The sequence below is a fragment of the Haliotis cracherodii genome, unplaced genomic scaffold, assembly GCF_022045235.1.
Source record: "Haliotis cracherodii isolate W230 unplaced genomic scaffold, xgHalCrac1.p SCAF_1, whole genome shotgun sequence".
In the NCBI taxonomy this organism is placed as follows: Eukaryota; Metazoa; Mollusca; class Gastropoda; order Lepetellida; family Haliotidae; genus Haliotis; species Haliotis cracherodii.
In genome coordinates this window covers 12,237,014-12,255,586 of record NW_027266264.1, presented here as the reverse complement: position 1 = coordinate 12,255,586, position 18,573 = coordinate 12,237,014, and the positions used below count along the sequence as shown (strand labels likewise).

Here is an 18,573-nt window from a genome sequence, read left to right as displayed (position 1 = left end):
AACATATAAACATAGTTGACTGGAATTGACATGTGGCACATAGGGGGTGTACGGTCTGCACACCCTACTGACCAGTACAGGTCTTGCCAACACTAGAAAAGGTGTGTGAACATATCCATGAAAGTGTCTGCGGTCATTGTTCAATAACATAACACCTGTCTCTGGCACACAATGCATCAGGAAACTAATTACCATGTGAGGTTACAACCGAGCCATGGCCAGCTGGGCTTGATGGATGCTTCGTTGTTCTGTGCGTATGTAGCGGTTGTAGCAGTCCGACGACCAACGTCCCAAGGTTTTGATCATATGATCTGGAATGCCTGCCGTTGCTGCAGTGGTGGCTGCACCAATTCTAAATGAATGTCCATTGTAATTTGTGTGGTCATACCCAGATCTGTGCAACACAAGTTTTAGATGGTCAATGAAAAACGTCCTGTCCATGGCTACACCATTAGGCATGAGGAACAGCGGATCTAAAGGATTTGACGTCCTCTGGTTGCGAAGAACAAGGTATTGCAGGAGGGTCCTAACTGGGCAGCATAATGGGGCCTCGTACAGCCTGTGTAAGGTGATGATGACGCCTTTCCGGAATGGATCTGTCTTTGAAGCCTTAAGACACACAGACGCTGTAGAAAGCTCATTGTTAAATGAAACGGAGTTGATAGACAAGTGTATTGTTGGGTTATAAGCATCACAGGTGAATTCGCCACATCTCAAGAAAGTGAAGAAAGCCATACAACAGGCCGTCTTCATGAGTAGATCAATATATGGGTTGAATACACCTTGGTTTAGCTTGATGCACATATCTGAAAGTACTGTAATTGAGATTGGCAGTCTGGTCCTGGAGGAACTGCCCTGCAGCTTTTTGATAGCCTTGATGATTGTCTCGAGGCGAGTTGTTGAGCCATTGATCCAGGGGTTGGTCATATCGTACTTGAGGTACACGAACCTAATACCACACAAATATGTCTTGATGGTGGCATAACGCAGCTTCAGGGTGTAATGGCAGTAGGTCACAAAATACAGTAGGACATCTTCTGTGAGGTTGGGTAGATTCGCGAACGAACACACTATGCCGCATGTCATCAAGAACCCCAGGAATACGTTGCATCCAGCCTGATAGACGGTGTGGGTCGATGAAGCTAGTGCGCTGTTCCATAGTTCGTCCAGATTCCTGTTTAGGGGTACAGTAGCTGCGACAAAGGAGGGCACTGAGTGGGGGTCTTGTCGGCGAAAGGGGCTAGATCCCAGAATCTCTCCATCTGCAACCGAGACAAGGCGTCAGCTATAGTGTTATCGACACCGGTACATGAAGAGCAGAGAACACAAAGTTACGATTGATAGCTACAAAGGTGAGTCTACGCATAAATTGCATAATGGTGACACATTTTGATCGTCCCCTATTAATGATTTCAACCGTTGCTGTATTGTCACAATAAAATCTGATGGATTTCTTTCCCCACAGGTGACCCCAGAGCACTGCTGCATTGATGATAGGAAATAGTTCAAGCAATGCCATGGATTTGTCCTTTCGTAACAATGTAGATAATTCCTCTGACCAAGCTGCAGCGAACCACCAGCCTTGAAAATAACCTCCGTAACCTACAGTACTGGAGGCATCTGTGAATAGGCTAAAGTCTGGGGCACTGATAAGATGGTCCATAAACATTGTGACTCCATTCCAATGTTGGAGAAAGAATCTCCACATTTTAAGGTCCTGTGAACACTGTTTGTTGAGAGATACCATATGATGTAGTTCTTTGACTGAATGCGCTTTTCGCAACAGGTAACTCATGAAGGACCTGCCCAGGCGAATAACTCGCATGGCATATTGCATGTGTCCAAGGAGTACTAGGAGTTGTCTCTTGCACACTTTCGTCTTCCCTTCAATGGAATCCATGACTTGAATCAGTCTATCAACTTTCTCGTAGGGAAGATGGGATTCCATTCTGATAGTGTCCAGGGTAATACCTAGATAATCCACGCACTTGGAAGGACCTACGGTTTTCTTTGCCGACAGAGGAATGTTTAGGTCTTTGAAGAGTTGCATCAAAGCTGCCATAGTCTTTACACCTTTGTGTAGGCAGTTCTCGAAGCATATAAAATCATCCAGGAGATGTAGAATGTTTTGAATGCCATAGTGATAAGTTGCTACCCAGCAAACAGCCTGTGATGGAGGTCGAATATCTTGGGACTAGATCGAGAGCCAAAAACTAACCTGGTGAAGAAGTAGTACTTGTCCTGCCAATAAATGCCATGGAGATGCCACAAATTTGGATGTATAGGGATTCACTTGAATGCATCAGTAATATCCGTTTTACACATGTAAGTGCCCTGGCCTAGGGCTTTGATGATGTTGATAGCATCGTCCACGCGCACATATCATAATGAATAGTCCTCCTTGTCAATGAGAGAGTTCAAACTGGGATTGTCTTGATCATTGTGCGGGGCTGATAAGTCAACTATTAGTCTGTTTTTCTTTGAGTACTTCCCTTGAACGACACCAACTGGGTTGATTCTGTAGCTTGGAAAGGGTGGGGCGTTGAAGGGTCCTATGACGTAGCCTTTCTGCACTTCACTGAGGATGAGATTGGTCGTGATTTCAGTGTCGTGTAGAGCTGAGCGCAGATTCTTGCATTTAATAGAATTAGACGGACAATACTGCACACCTGTGTGAAAACCTGATTCGAGGCCTGATATCAGTTGGTTAACAAACTGTTGGTCTGGATGTTGTTGGAGCAGTTGTTGCAAGGTAGGCACATTAAACGGTGAAGTAGTCGAATACAGTCACTGTTTCTTGCTTTTCCTAGCAGAAGACTGCGACGGCTTGTCCAAGACCTCCTCGCACTTATGACCCGGATGTGGCTTCCTGCAGTGTGTAGATACCTGCATGATGGATAGATGCACTTGCCCTCATTGAAGTTGTTACATAGTGCGCGTCCATTGTGGAATCTGATTGTTCTACCCATTGAATCAGCTTGAGGGCCGGTCCTTGTTGCCGTTGCTTGTGGACTGGTTCGTGCCAGATTGGGAGTCTTGTGCGAAGATGACGGTCTGCGCTGCTGACTAGTGGACAGAAGTCTGTGCTGTGGTCAGACAAGAAGCACAGTTCACAGGCATTGACACGGTGCCCAGCTACCATAGTAAAATACAAGTGTTCATCATGTCGATCCCATGGTGGTAAATGATTGGTAAGTGCTAGAGCTGCTGCTGCTTTAGATGAGAATGTTTTGTGGTATTGGTAGAAAAGGGTACCTCCAAACCTGGCATGCATTTCTACAATCAACCGTTGATACCGGTCCAAAGAGTCTTTTCGGCCTGGCCATTCCTGCACCATTATGTTTCTGTACCTGGTGAAAGCTACAATAAACTCTTGAATGGTCAAGACGTTTTGTAGCCTGTTGTCCGTAGGGGACTTTAGGTGGAGTTCATGGTTGCCCACCTCAATTACTCTCGGATGTGAAGAAATATCGTCTGGCATCAAGAGACATGCCAGATTCACATCTTTCCCTTCAATTATTTGTTTACGAAGGGAAGCCGACACAACCTCGACATCCATCAAAGACGAATATGAAGTGGTATTAGGTGAGTTACCTTGGTATTGGGAAACATGTTCCGATGCTGGCAAAGCTGTATATAACGTGAAATTGCCAGTGGCTGGACGACTGCCTCGCCCTGTTGTAGATGGCTGCGGTACGTTGGCCTGTAACTGTTGGAGTGTACTGGGGGGTGTATCAGATTGTCCAAGTGGTATGCTATTGCTTGCACTAGGCTGATTGTGCATGGGTAGGAGGGAGTTCGTGATGAGTTTCACAGAATCCTGCAGTTTCCGAACTGTCTGTGCCAGTGAATGGAAGTCCCTGTCAGGTTCGGATTCTGGCATTAGGGCAGCTATGTTTGAAACGGATGACTGTCCTCCGGTGATGATAGGTGAGTTGACTGTTGAAGCGGGTCCACTTGTGTCCCTTCAGTGATCGACAACGGAATTATCCAATTCCCTTGTCCCTGGGGAGGTCGCCTGTTTAGCTTCCATGTTCTCCATATAGAAACGAATGAGGTGCAGCAGTTGACAATTCCCGGGCATTTTGGAAATGCCAAGATCCTGTTTTATACGCTTTTGCACTGTCGCTATCACCCAATTGAGAGGATTCTCATCCGGCGCACTGGCTGGAACGACTCCCGCATATCAATGGCGAGCGGCGCCATTTCTGTTGACAAAGTCGCCATCGTCTGCGCCATTGTTTGGATCGGCACCTGCGGTCTGCGATCTTGATCTGGTGGATCGTCGTCGACTGCCTCGGCTTGCCATGCTGAGCCACATGCCTGTGATCGATGCAAGGTTACTTCCGAAGGCACGACTGTCTGTATGTCGCACAAAAGCAGCGTGGTTGAAACATTGGACTTCGATGTCGGATAACGTGTGCACTTAAAATTACACGAGACACGATTAATGGCTGACTGGGTAGAAAAAAGGGAAAAGTTGCGCATGCGCGCGACCTATGTTTACCTGGCTAATACCAAAATATGGATTGATAAACGAACTGTGGTTGAACTGCATACGCATATAACATGGTTAAAAACTACCAATTACGGACTGATACACAGACTTTGATTATAATGGGGCATATTTTATAAACAGTGATTGCAGCCGCTGTGTATTCCCATAGTTTTAACAAATAGGAATATATGAAACGGAAAGTGATCGTACCGTTGTGATGCAATGTAAGGTTATTAAGACCAGGTTGGAGATACGCGTATGAGGTATAAATTGTGTGCTATGTACATGAAGGGACCTTGTCCGACCAGAGGATGCCATAAACTATACTAAAATATTTAAGTACTAAAATATAATTGTGAGTAACCTGCTTTTATATAGTAAACTCGTTGGATTAGAGATTTACACAAAAATTACATTTTGAATTCTACATCTACGTGCATGCCTAGGACGGTGGATAAAGATCTTTGGGTGATTATTCCACAATATGTACACCACGCAAACATAAGTTACGCAATGAAACCATTGAAAAATGGTACTGGAAGAATGCCGTAGAATTGAACAATAATCTATCGGCAAAAATACAAATTGCAAGGGTATACAATATTTATATATACACAATTCAATGTAAACCAAGCACATCTGCATGCAAACCAACCAACGTGGATGATAATCTTTGTAAGTTTTTGCCACGACAATTAGTACAACGCTCAAAGGTATGTTACGCAATTAAACCCTTGTTGATGAGACGATACTGGAAGAGTGCCGAAGAATTGAACAATAATCTAACGGCAAAATTATGTGTTGCAAGGGTATACAATATTTTTGTATGCGCAACTCAGTGTAAACCAAGGGCATTTATATTTTCATTAAGGGTTTGAAGAACACATCTGCGAACAGACCAAAGAACGTGGATGATAATCTTTGTAAGATTTTTTGCACGACAATTAGTACCACGCTCAATCATAAGTTACACAATTACGCCATTATTGATGATGCAATACAGGAAGAATGCCATAGAATTTAACAATTATCTATCGGCAAAACTATTTGCAAGAGTATACAATAGTACATATACGCAACTCAATGTAAACCAAAAAGACCAACAAAAAAATATTTAATCGCATAAACATAGGTACGCAATAAAAGAATTGTTGATGAAGCGGGACTGGAATAAAGCCGTAGATTTGATCTATCTATTGGCAAACATATTTTTAACGAGTTGAAAAAGTATACAATAATTTGAGTATACGCAACTCACTGTTATGCCAAAACCAGTAGTATTTAAGAACATAAGAATATGTTATACATACGTAGCTGAGAATTGTAAACAATATGACTACCTTGGCAGGCAAATGATTGTAACACAATTCAAAATGGCGGCGAACAACAATATTCTGGCGGGAAAAAAGACAAGAGTCTTTTCACGCCTAATTAATTCACATAAAACTACACAACATGGTGAAAGTAATATGAAAAGAATACATCACCCATCGCAGATCAATTTGAGGATTGTAGACGAAAACTAAAGGTCTAAAATTAATCCAAAAGGAGAGCTCCGCTGGGACACGTCCTAGCTGTGCTGCAACAAGCAGTGATGTGAAGATGACCTTAGGCCAGCGACAGAAGGCCACTGATTGGGACTTTGGAACAACAACTTAATTTCTTCACCCAGGACCTTCACAGCACTGTCCTTCTGGTTGTCGTAAGTAAGCAGTGAATGCATTAAGGAGTAATGCAGGATAAGTAAAAATTTGAAATATTTCAATGAAACAGCTGAAACGTTTTCCCATGACTATATGACAAAGGTTTAGAATCAACACATTTGTTTGAAAACGTGTCAACATGTTGCGACAGCTATATTGTCATGATATTTTTTACTACCTTGTTTATAACAGATCCAAAAGAGACCTAAAGAGCAAATATAACAATATGATATTAAAAAAAGTAACCCTGTTTGTCATTTCATGAGAAAAACATATAGAGAATTGTTGCTTGTACATTTCTGTACATGGAAGAAGCACGGACATAATGTTACACGACTGCAACAGCTTTGAAATGTTTTGCAAATTGTACACTTGACTGTCACCATAACAATAGCATCCGTGCAAGTCAAAATCAAAATACGGAATTGCATCGGAAATCATTTTGGTCTTTGATGCATACAATTTTCAAATGTCCTGCCCACACCTACCGCACTCACTCACTCACTTGAAAGCTTTATTAGGACCTTGAATACTGTTCAAACAACTTTTGAGCATGTGTGGCATGACGTTATTTGAAATATTCGCAGAAAGAGTAAGCTCCATTGCACCTCTTCAGAAATGTAGACAAAAGGGCTGGAGCTGCCGGCTTATTGCTCGACATAAAGGGTGACATTTGGTAAGTTTATGTAATCCCTCTTGTTCTAAAGTCTCTATAATTTCCAGCTCAGGTGGGTAAACGGCAAAACAAGATCCAATACCCACAACATGGCTACTCAGAGATACTTACAGGACTGTTGTTTGCTGTACTGAGGTCATCTGATTCTTCTTGGGCAATAATAGTTGTACGTTCCTCTACTGCACCCTGTACCGAAAAACAAATGTATATAATTTTGTTTCAGTGTGTCAATGTTGAAACAAATGTTGTGTGTGTTTCCATCGTTTCCAAAATATTTCCAGAGTTAATCCAGAGAATAACCAGTAAAAAAGCAGAGTCCATTGTATGATTCCCACTATATCATAAGCATGTGTTTATGGACCACTGTCAAATGGTCATGATACCAGGTGTTCAGTTTCAGTGGTAGCACCCGTCAGAAACACGTTCAAAGCCAAGTCATAATCTTCAAGTGAACAAATCCGGTAACCAAAGGTGCAAGTCAACAATAAGGAATTGCATTGGAAACAATTTTGGTCTTTGATGCATACAATTTGGAATGTCCTGCCCATTTCTTCCAGAAAACTTTTCAAAAGCTTAAATTCCATTCCCGCCATGAGTAAAATATGTGAAACCCATTTCTAGTGTCACCGCCGTGATATTGCTGGAACATTGCTAAAAGCGGCATAAACCATACTCACTCACTCACTTGAAAGCTTTAATAGGTCCTTGAATACTGTGACCCTGTTCAAACAACTTTTGAGCATGTGTGGCATGAGGTTATTTGAAATATTCGCAGAAAGAGTAAGCTCCATTGCACCTCTTCAGAAATGTAGACAAAAGGGCTGGAGCTGCCGGCTTATTGCTCGACATAAAGGGTGACATTTGGTAAGTTTATGTAATCCCTCTTGTTCTAAAGTCTCTATAATTTCCAGCTCAGGTGGGTAAACGGCAAAACAAGATCCAATACCCACAACATGGCTACTCAGAGATACTTACAGGACTGTTGTTTGCTGTACTGAGGTCATCTGATTCTTCTTGGGCAATAATAGTTGTACGTTCCTCTACTGCACCCTGTACCGAAAAACAAATGTATATAATTTTGTTTCAGTGTGTCAATGTTGAAACACAAATGTTGTGTGTGTTTCCATCGTTTCCAAAATATTTCCAGAGTTAATCCAGAGAATAACCAGTAAAAAAGCAGAGTCCATTGTATGATTCCCACTATATCATAAGCATGTGTTTATGGACCACTGTCAAATGGTCATGATACCAGGTGTTCAGTTTCAGTGGTAGCACCCGTCAGAAACACGTTCAAAGCCAAGTCATAATCTTCAAGTGAACAAATCCGGTAACCAAAGGTGCAAGTCAACAATAAGGAATTGCATTGGAAACAATTTTGGTCTTTGATGCATACAATTTGGAATGTCCTGCCCATTTCTTCCAGAAAACTTTTCAAAAGCTTAAATTCCATTCCCGCCATGAGTAAAATATGTGAAACCCATTTCTAGTCTCACCACCGTGATATTGCTGGAACATTGCTAAAAGCGGCATAGACCATACTCACTCACTCACTTGAAAGCTTTAATAGGTCCTTGAATACTGTGACCCTGTTCAAACAACTTTTGAGCATGTGTGGCATGACGTTATTTGAAATATTCGCAGAAAGAGTAAGCTCCATTGCACCTCTTCAGAAATGTAGACAAAAGGGCTGGAGCTGCCGGCTTATTGCTCGACATAAAGGGTGACATTTGGTAAGTTTATGTAATCCCTCTTGTTCTAAAGTCTCTATAATTTCCAGCTCAGGTGGGTAAACGGCAAAACAAGATCCAATACCCACAACATGGCTACTCAGAGATACTTACAGGACTGTTGTTTGCTGTACTGAGGTCATCTGATTCTTCTTGGGCAATAATAGTTGTACGTTCCTCTACTGCACCCTGTACCGAAAAACAAATGTATATAATTTTGTTTCAGTGTGTCAATGTTGAAACACAAATGTTGTGTGTGTTTCCATCGTTTCCAAAATATTTCCAGAGTTAATCCAGAGAATAACCAGTAAAAAAGCAGAGTCCATTGTATGATTCCCACTATATCATAAGCATGTGTTTATGGACCACTGTCAAATGGTCATGATACCAGGTGTTCAGTTTCAGTGGTAGCACCCGTCAGAAACACGTTCAAAGCCAAGTCATAATCTTCAAGTGAACAAATCCGGTAACCAAAGGTGCAAGTCAACAATAAGGAATTGCATTGGAAACAATTTTGGTCTTTGATGCATACAATTTGGAATGTCCTGCCCATTTCTTCCAGAAAACTTTTCAAAAGCTTAAATTCCACTCCTGCCATGAGTAAAATATGTGAAACCCATTTCTAGTGTCACCGCCGTGATATTGCTGGAACATTGCTAAAAGCGGCATAAACCATACTCAATCACTCACTCACTTGAAAGCTTTAATAGGTCCTTGAATACTGTAACCCTGTTCAAACAACTTTTGAGCATGTGTGGCATGGCGTTATTTGAAATATTCGCAGAAAGAGTAAGCTCCATTGCACCTCTTCAGAAATGTAGACAAAAGGGCTGGAGCTGCCGGCTTATTGCTCGACATAAAGGGTGACATTTGGTAAGTTTATGTAATCCCTCTTGTTCTAAAGTCTCTATAATTTCCAGCTCAGGTGGGTAAACGGCAAAACAAGATCCTATACCCACAACATGGCTACTCAGAGATACTTACAGGACTGTTGTTTGCTGTACTGAGGTCATCTGATTCTTCTTGGGCAATAATAGTTGTACGTTCCTCTACTGCACCCTGTACCGAAAAACAAATGTATATAATTTTGTTTCAGTGTGTCAATGTTGAAACACAAATGTTGTGTGTGTTTCCATCGTTTCCAAAATATTTCCAGAGTTAATCCAGAGAATAACCAGTAAAAAAGCAGAGTCCATTGTATGATTCCCACTATATCATAAGCATGTGTTTATGGACCACTGTCAAATGGTCATGATACCAGGTGTTCAGTTTCAGTGGTAGCACCCGTCAGAAACACGTCCAAAGCCAAGTCATAATCTTCAAGTGAACAAATCCGGTAACCAAAGGTGCAAGTCAACAATAAGGAATTGCATTGGAAACAATTTTGGTCTTTGATGCATACAATTTGGAATGTCCTGCCCATTTCTTCCAGAAAACTTTTCAAAAGCTTAAATTCCATTCCCGCCATGAGTAAAATATGTGAAACCTATTTCTAGTCTCACCGCCGTGATATTGCTGGAACATTGCTAAAAGCGGCATAAACCATACTCACTCACTCACTCACTTGAAAGCTTTAATAAGTCCTTGAATACTGTAACCCTGTTCAAACAACTTTTGAGCATGTGTGGCATGACGTTATTTGAAATCTTCGCAGAAAGAGCAAGCTCCATTGCACCTCTTCAGAAATGTAGACAAAAGGGCTGGAGCTGCCGGCTTATTGCTCGACATAAAGGGTGACATTTGGTAAGTTTATGTAATCCCTCTTGTTCTAAAGTCTCTATAATTTCCAGCTCAGGTGGGTAAACGGCAAAACAAGATCCAATACCCACAACATGGCTACTCAGAGATACTTACAGGACTGTTGTTTGCTGTACTGAGGTCATCTGATTCTTCTTGGGCAATAATAGTTGTACGTTCCTCTACTGCACCCTGTACCGAAAAACAAATGTATATAATTTTGTTTCAGTGTGTCAATGTTGAAACAAACGTTGTGTGTGTTTCCATCGTTTCCAAAATATTTCCAGAGTTAATCCAGAGAATAACCAGTAAAAAAGCAGAGTCCATTGTATGATTCCCACTATATCATAAGCATGTGTTTATGGACCACTGTCAAATGGTCATGATACCAGGTGTTCAGTTTCAGTGGTAGCACCCGTCAGAAACACGTTCAAAGCCAAGTCATAATCTTCAAGTGAACAAATCCGGTAACCAAAGGTGCAAGTCAACAATAAGGAATTGCATTGGAAACAATTTTGGTCTTTGATGCATACAATTTGGAATGTCCTGCCCATTTCTTCCAGAAAACTTTTCAAAAGCTTAAATTCCATTCCCGCCATGAGTAAAATATGTGAAACCCATTTCTAGTGTCCCTGCCGTGATATTGCTAGAACATTGCTAAAAGCGGCATAAACCATACTCACTCACTCACTCACTTGAAAGCTTTAATAGGTCCTTGAATACTGTAACCCTGTTCAAACAACTTTTGAGCATGTGTGGCATGAGGTTATTTGAAATATTCGCAGAAAGAGTAAGCTCCATTGCACCTCTTCAGAAATGTAGACAAAAGGGCTGGAGCTGCCGGCTTAATGCTCGACATAAAGGGTGACATTTGGTAAGTTTATGTAATCCCTCTTGTTCTAAAGTCTCTATAATTTCCAGCTCAGTTGGTCAAACGGCAAAACAAGATCCAATACCCACAACATGGCTACTCAGAGATACTTACAGGACTGTTGTTTGCTGTACTGAGGTCATCTGATTCTTCTTGGGCAATAATAGTTGTACGTTCCTCTACTGCACCCTGTACCGAAAAACAAATGTATATAATTTTGTTTCAGTGTGTCAATGTTGAAACACAAATGTTGTGTGTGTTTCCATCGTTTCCAAAATATTTCCAGAGTTAATCCAGAGAATAACCAGTAAAAAAGCAGAGTCCATTGTATGATTCCCACTATATCATAAGCATGTGTTTATGGACCACTGTCAAATGGTCATGATACCAGGTGTTCAGTTTCAGTGGTAGCACCCGTCAGAAACACGTTCAAAGCCAAGTCATAATCTTCAAGTGAACAAATCCAGTAACCAAAGGTGCAAGTCAACAATAAGGAATTGCATTGGAAACAATTTTGGTCTTTGATGCATACAATTTGGAATGTCCTGCCCATTTCTTCCAGAAAACTTTTCAAAAGCTTAAATTCCACTCCTGCCATGAGTAAAATATGTGAAACCCATTTCTAGTGTCACCGCCGTGATATTGCTGGAACATTGCTTAAAGCGGCATAAACCATACTCACTCACTCACTCACTTGAAAGCTTTAATAAGTCCTTGAATACTGTAACCCTGTTCAAACAACTTTTGAGCATGTGTGGCATGACGTTATTTGAAATATTCGCAGAAAGAGCAAGCTCCATTGCACCTCTTCAGAAATGTAGACAAAAGGGCTGGAGCTGCCGGCTTATTGCTCGACATAAAGGGTGACATTTGGTAAGTTTATGTAATCCCTCTTGTTCTAAAGTCTCTATAATTTCCAGCTCAGGTGGGTAAACGGCAAAACAAGATCCAATACCCACAACATGGCTACTCAGAGATACTTACAGGACTGTTGTTTGCTGTACTGAGGTCATCTGATTCTTCTTGGGCAATAATAGTTGTACGTTCCTCTACTGCACCCTGTACCGAAAAACAAATGTATATAATTTTGTTTCAGTGTGTCAATGTTGAAACAAACGTTGTGTGTGTTTCCATCGTTTCCAAAATATTTCCAGAGTTAATCCAGAGAATAACCAGTAAAAAAGCAGAGTCCATTGTATGATTCCCACTATATCATAAGCATGTGTTTATGGACCACTGTCAAATGGTCATGATACCAGGTGTTCAGTTTCAGTGGTAGCACCCGTCAGAAACACGTTCAAAGCCAAGTCATAATCTTCAAGTGAACAAATCCGGTAACCAAAGGTGCAAGTCAACAATAAGGAATTGCATTGGAAACAATTTTGGTCTTTGATGCATACAATTTGGAATGTCCTGCCCATTTCTTCCAGAAAACTTTTCAAAAGCTTAAATTCCATTCCCGCCATGAGTAAAATATGTGAAACCCATTTCTAGTGTCCCTGCCGTGATATTGCTGGAACATTGCTAAAAGCGGCATAAACCATACTCACTCACTCACTCACTTGAAAGCTTTAATAGGTCCTTGAATACTGTAACCCTGTTCAAACAACTTTTGAGCATGTGTGGCATGACGTTATTTGAAATCTTCGCAGAAAGAGCAAGCTCCATTGCACCTCTTCAGAAATGTAGACAAAAGGGCTGGAGCTGCCGGCTTATTGCTCGACATAAAGGGTGACATTTGGTAAGTTTATGTAATCCCTCTTGTTCTAAAGTCTCTATAATTTCCAGCTCAGGTGGGTAAACGGCAAAACAAGATCCAATACCCACAACATGGCTACTCAGAGATACTTACAGGACTGTTGTTTGCTGTACTGAGGTCATCTGATTCTTCTTGGGCAATAATAGTTGTACGTTCCTCTACTGCACCCTGTACCGAAAAACAAATGTATATAATTTTGTTTCAGTGTGTCAATGTTGAAACAAACGTTGTGTGTGTTTCCATCGTTTCCAAAATATTTCCAGAGTTAATCCAGAGAATAACCAGTAAAAAAGCAGAGTCCATTGTATGATTCCCACTATATCATAAGCATGTGTTTATGGACCACTGTCAAATGGTCATGATACCAGGTGTTCAGTTTCAGTGGTAGCACCCGTCAGAAACACGTTCAAAGCCAAGTCATAATCTTCAAGTGAACAAATCCGGTAACCAAAGGTGCAAGTCAACAATAAGGAATTGCATTGGAAACAATTTTGGTCTTTGATGCATACAATTTGGAATGTCCTGCCCATTTCTTCCAGAAAACTTTTCAAAAGCTTAAATTCCATTCCCGCCATGAGTAAAATATGTGAAACCCATTTCTAGTGTCCCTGCCGTGATATTGCTGGAACATTGCTAAAAGCGGCATAAACCATACTCACTCACTCACTCACTTGAAAGCTTTAATAGGTCCTTGAATACTGTAACCCTGTTCAAACAACTTTTGAGCATGTGTGGCATGACGTTATTTGAAATATTCGCAGAAAGAGTAAGCTCCATTGCACCTCTTCAGAAATGTAGACAAAAGGGCTGGAGCTGCCAGCTTATTGCTCGACATAAAGGGTGACATTTGGTAAGTTTATGTAATCCCTCTTGTTCTAAAGTCTCTATAATTTCCAGCTCAGTTGGTCAAACGGCAAAACAAGATCCAATACCCACAACATGGCTACTCAGAGATACTTACAGGACTGTTGTTTGCTGTAGGGAGGTCATCTGATTCTTCTTGGGCAATAATAGTTGTACGTTCCTCTACTGCACCCTGTACCGAAAAACAAATGTATATAATTTTGTTTCAGTGTGTCAATGTTGAAACACAAATGTTGTGTGTGTTTCCATCGTTTCCAAAATATTTCCAGAGTTAATCCAGAGAATAACCAGTAAAAAAGCAGAGTCCATTGTATGATTCCCACTATATCATAAGCATGTGTTTATGGACCACTGTCAAATGGTCATGATACCAGGTGTTCAGTTTCAGTGGTAGCACCCGTCAGAAACACGTCCAAAGCCAAGTCATAATCTTCAAGTGAACAAATCCGGTAACCAAAGGTGCAAGTCAACAATAAGGAATTGCATTGGAAACAATTTTGGTCTTTGATGCATACAATTTGGAATGTCCTGCCCATTTCTTCCAGAAAACTTTTCAAAAGCTTAAATTCCATTCCCGCCATGAGTAAAATATGTGAAACCCATTTCTAGTCTCACCGCCGTGATATTGCTGGAACATTGCTAAAAGCGGCATAAACCATACTCAATCACTCACTCACTTGAAAGCTTTAATAGGTCCTTGAATACTGTGACCCTGTTCAAACAACTTTTGAGCATGTGTGGCATGAGGTTATTTGAAATATTCGCAGAAAGAGTAAGCTCCATTGCACCTCTTCAGAAATGTAGACAAAAGGGCTGGAGCTGCCGGCTTAATGCTCGACATAAAGGGTGTAATTTGGTAAGTTTATGTAATCCCTCTTGTTCTAAAGTCTCTATAATTTCCAGCTCAGGTGGGTAAACGGCAAAACAAGATCCAATACCCACAACATGGCTACTCAGAGATACTTACAGGACTGTTGTTTGCTGTAGGGAGGTCATCTGATTCTTCTTGGGCAATAATAGTTGTACGTTCCTCTACTGCACCCTGTACCGAAAAACAAATGTATATAATTTTGTTTCAGTGTGTCAATGTTGAAACAAACGTTGTGTGTGTTTCCATCGTTTCCAAAATATTTCCAGAGTTAATCCAGAGAATAACCAGTAAAAAAGCAGAGTCCATTGTATGATTCCCACTATATCATAAGCATGTGTTTATGGACCACTGTCAAATGGTCATGATACCAGGTGTTCAGTTTCAGTGGTAGCACCCGTCAGAAACACGTTCAAAGCCAAGTCATAATCTTCAAGTGAACAAATCCGGTAACCAAAGGTGCAAGTCAACAATAAGGAATTGCATTGGAAACAATTTTGGTCTTTGATGCATACAATTTGGAATGTCCTGCCCATTTCTTCCAGAAAACTTTTCAAAAGCTTAAATTCCATTCCCGCCATGAGTAAAATATGTGAAACCCATTTCTAGTGTCACCGCCATGATATTGCTGGAACATTGCTAAAAGCGGCATAAACCATACTCACTCACTTGAAAGCTTTAATAAGTCCTTGAATACTGTAACCGTGTTCAAACAACTTTTGAGCATGTGTGGCATGATGTAATTTGAAATCTTCGCAGAAAGTGCAAGCTCGATTGCACCTCAATCTCATTAAAATCAGATTTTAGTTCTCACTACCGCTAAACAAAGATCTGAGGACATCTCATTACGGGTCACATCAGACCCACCTTTCGCGAACTTTTACCGACCAATGGAATGACTAACAAGAAGTCGACAACAGCCAATCAGAGGGCTGCTTAATCGAGCTTTACGGCACGAGTTTCAAACTGGTGACTATGCTTTGAAACATATGTGGACATGTACTAGACTAATTTTTTTCTTAAAAACTGAACAAAACAACACTCTGGAATGGCTAATAGATGGTCTAGATTGTTTGAATACAGACATAAAGCCCATAACCGTCGTTCGAAATACCATGTGTGTGTTGTTTCGCGGTTGTAAGATCAAATATCACATTCCAACTGTAACTTTCATATCTGATAAGCGATGTTCTGATTGGTCAGATGAAAGGTTGTTCTGACATGACCCGCAATGGGATGTCCTCGGATCTTCGTTTAGCGGTAGCAAGAACTAAGATATGATTTTAAAGAGATTGGATTGCATCTCTCCAGAAATGTAGACAAAAGGGCTGGAGCTGCCGGCTTATTGCTCGACATGATGGGTGACTTTTGGAAAGTTTATGTCATCCCTCTTGTCATAGTCTTCTTGTTAGTTTTAATTCGCTCTAAATCTTTAATGCATAAACATGAAAAGGACATAGACGAGTCCGTTTCACTTGTCTCTTTTATTTACAGCTCAGGTGGGTAAATCAGTGGAAGGGAATTGGCTATTGTGCCATTATTGAACAATATTTGATCGTCAGTGTATCTGAAGCTTAAGTTAACTTCTTGACCAAATACTCGTGTTTTGAATGTCAACATCCGATTCAAATGGTAAAGGAAACAGATCAGCAAGGCGAAGATCACAATAAAGCACAGGGAAAGTTAGTTTTGTGCTCTTGTATACTTATAACCAGTTAGGCTTGATATATCATGCTTCAGTTACGTAATCAGCAATTAAATTACACGAATAGTCAAGCCGTGATATAACTAAAGATCTAGCCAAAGTGTGTGCAGCTTCTTTTGAGAGTAGATGTCCACACATCCAATGTTGCGGAGATGAAAGAAGCAGGACTTTGAGACATGGCTTACATTTTGTTCCATAGTTAGTCCACTGTCCAGATAAACGCCAAGATTTTTCACTGATTTTTAGAATTCGATATTGGAATCACCAACAAGAATCTTGTTAACTCTCATTTTCTCAAGATTTGTTCAGGTACCAATCAATAAAGCCTCTGTCTTGTTGTCGTTTAATTTTAGTTTGTTCTCAGTCATCCACGACTTGATGGCTCTGGTGCAATCTTCGACTTTTTGAAGCTCTGTTTTAGTTTCAGATGGCATGAAAGTCTTCATCAGGTGTTTATCATTGGCGTAGCAATGATAGCTCAGTAGTTGCCTAGAGATGATATGACCCCAAGTTTTTGTGTACAGTGTGAAAAGAATGGGGCCCAGAACTGACCCTTGGGGAACCCCACAAGAGAGAACAAAACTATCTGATGTTACCTCATTGACAGTGACCGACTGACGCTGTCCATCTAAGTACGATGTAAACCATTTGAGAGCATTTCCTTCTCGACCTATCTGATGGTGTAAACAGTACAAAAGTTTGATGTGGTCTATGGTATCAAATGCAGACAGATCAAGTAGAACAAGCAAGCTTACGTAACTCTGCAGATGTAAGGAGTTCATTTAAGTCTCTATGTAATGCAGTCTCTGTGCTGTGATTAGTTCTATATGCGGATTGGAATTTGTCCACTAGTTTATGGGCAATGAGGTGTTCGGAAAGTCAAATTTTTACCGCCTTCTCAAGCACTTTCGAGATGAAAGGTAGGTTTGATACCGGACAGTAGTTTTCAAGCAAATTGGGATTCAGACCAGGCTTCTTGAGGAGAGGTTTAAAGGGGCACTGATCTAACGCATTTCCCCGGACTGGTTGTTGCCTTTGTTATTGTTTTTTTCCCCGTGAGTACCCGGATGATACGCAACGCAACTGAGCATGACCAGAGACTGGGCTACCGTCTGCAAGGACAGCTAAATAAACTTGGAGGCTGGAGGCAATATTTGTTTTACGCATTTTTGCATAAACACTGATTGGTTAACTGTGATCTATAAAGATTTCGACAAAGGGCGCATGTTAATTAATTTCTTCAGCCTAAACAAACAGACAAAAAGAACGGCGGAGCTCATCGGATGTCGTCATTTGGAAATACCCCAGATGATTATAGTTTAATACTAAAATAAGTATCTATGCAGTGAAAGCACTTTCGGATTTCGGATTTCGTTGATAATACGATTACTACTCCCTTGTTGTCATCCACGTTTTCTCGTATAACCCTACACTTGTGTATTTGTCGTCATTCACTTGATGCTCAGTTAATGAATTTATTACAGGTACAATTAGTGGTAGCACCACTTAGATTACCTGACAAAGGCTCCCATTTGACATTTATTGTGTCTGGGGTAATTATTCAATCTAAATCCAGGTTTGAAGCGAGGTGAAATGTGTGTTATGTAATATGCACGTGGCAGCCCAGCAAGAGGTGAATGATCAGTTGATTTACTTTTTTTGGTAAATCAACGGATCGTTCCTAGTCATCAAAGGATTAACAGAAAATACGTTGATTGATCAATCACTGTTATCTTGCACAGTGGATATGTCAAAAGTGAGTGTTTACATGTCTAGGTTTACTAAAACGAAGGGAATACACTCATAGCATGGCGTGAAGTGCCGATGTAAAAACAACATACTTTGTTCAAAGGGTTAACTGATAATACGTTGATTGATTGATCATTGTTATGTATCTATCACTCAATGGATTTTTTAGGAACAGTGAACGTTATGAAAATAGTTGTCATGTGGGCTTTCTCAGCCGACCCTTGAGACTTGACACATATGTGAAACACCTGAAACAATCCAAGTGATCAGTTGAGAAACGAACACGGGTTATAATATCCTGAACTGATATATATCTTTTAAAATATTTGATTGTTACGGAGACATGTGACATCGAATAAGTTTCTTTGTACAGCTGCAGACGAGTAGGATATTGTTCCTTTGTGTGGATATTCAAT

The 18,573-nt window shown here is 40.7% G+C and overlaps 1 protein-coding gene across 4 annotated transcripts in view; it reads right to left on the bottom strand.

The window, feature by feature from the left end:
* Window positions 1-18,573, bottom strand: part of LOC139472744 (titin homolog) — a 76,382-nt gene that overhangs the window by 13,164 nt on the left and 44,645 nt on the right. For all 4 annotated transcript variants that reach the window (XM_071255215.1, XM_071255222.1, XM_071255228.1 and 1 more), the window contains 10 exons: window positions 14,803-14,877; window positions 13,933-14,007; window positions 13,065-13,139; window positions 12,197-12,271; window positions 11,327-11,401; window positions 10,459-10,533; window positions 9,589-9,663; window positions 8,719-8,793; window positions 7,853-7,927; window positions 6,989-7,063 (listed from right to left, as the gene is read on the bottom strand). In XM_071255215.1, coding sequence (XP_071111316.1) covers window positions 6,989-7,063; window positions 7,853-7,927; window positions 8,719-8,793; window positions 9,589-9,663; window positions 10,459-10,533; window positions 11,327-11,401; window positions 12,197-12,271; window positions 13,065-13,139; window positions 13,933-14,007; window positions 14,803-14,877 — 750 coding nt within the window. The remainder of the gene's footprint in view (window positions 1-6,988; window positions 7,064-7,852; window positions 7,928-8,718; window positions 8,794-9,588; window positions 9,664-10,458; window positions 10,534-11,326; window positions 11,402-12,196; window positions 12,272-13,064; window positions 13,140-13,932; window positions 14,008-14,802; window positions 14,878-18,573) is intronic.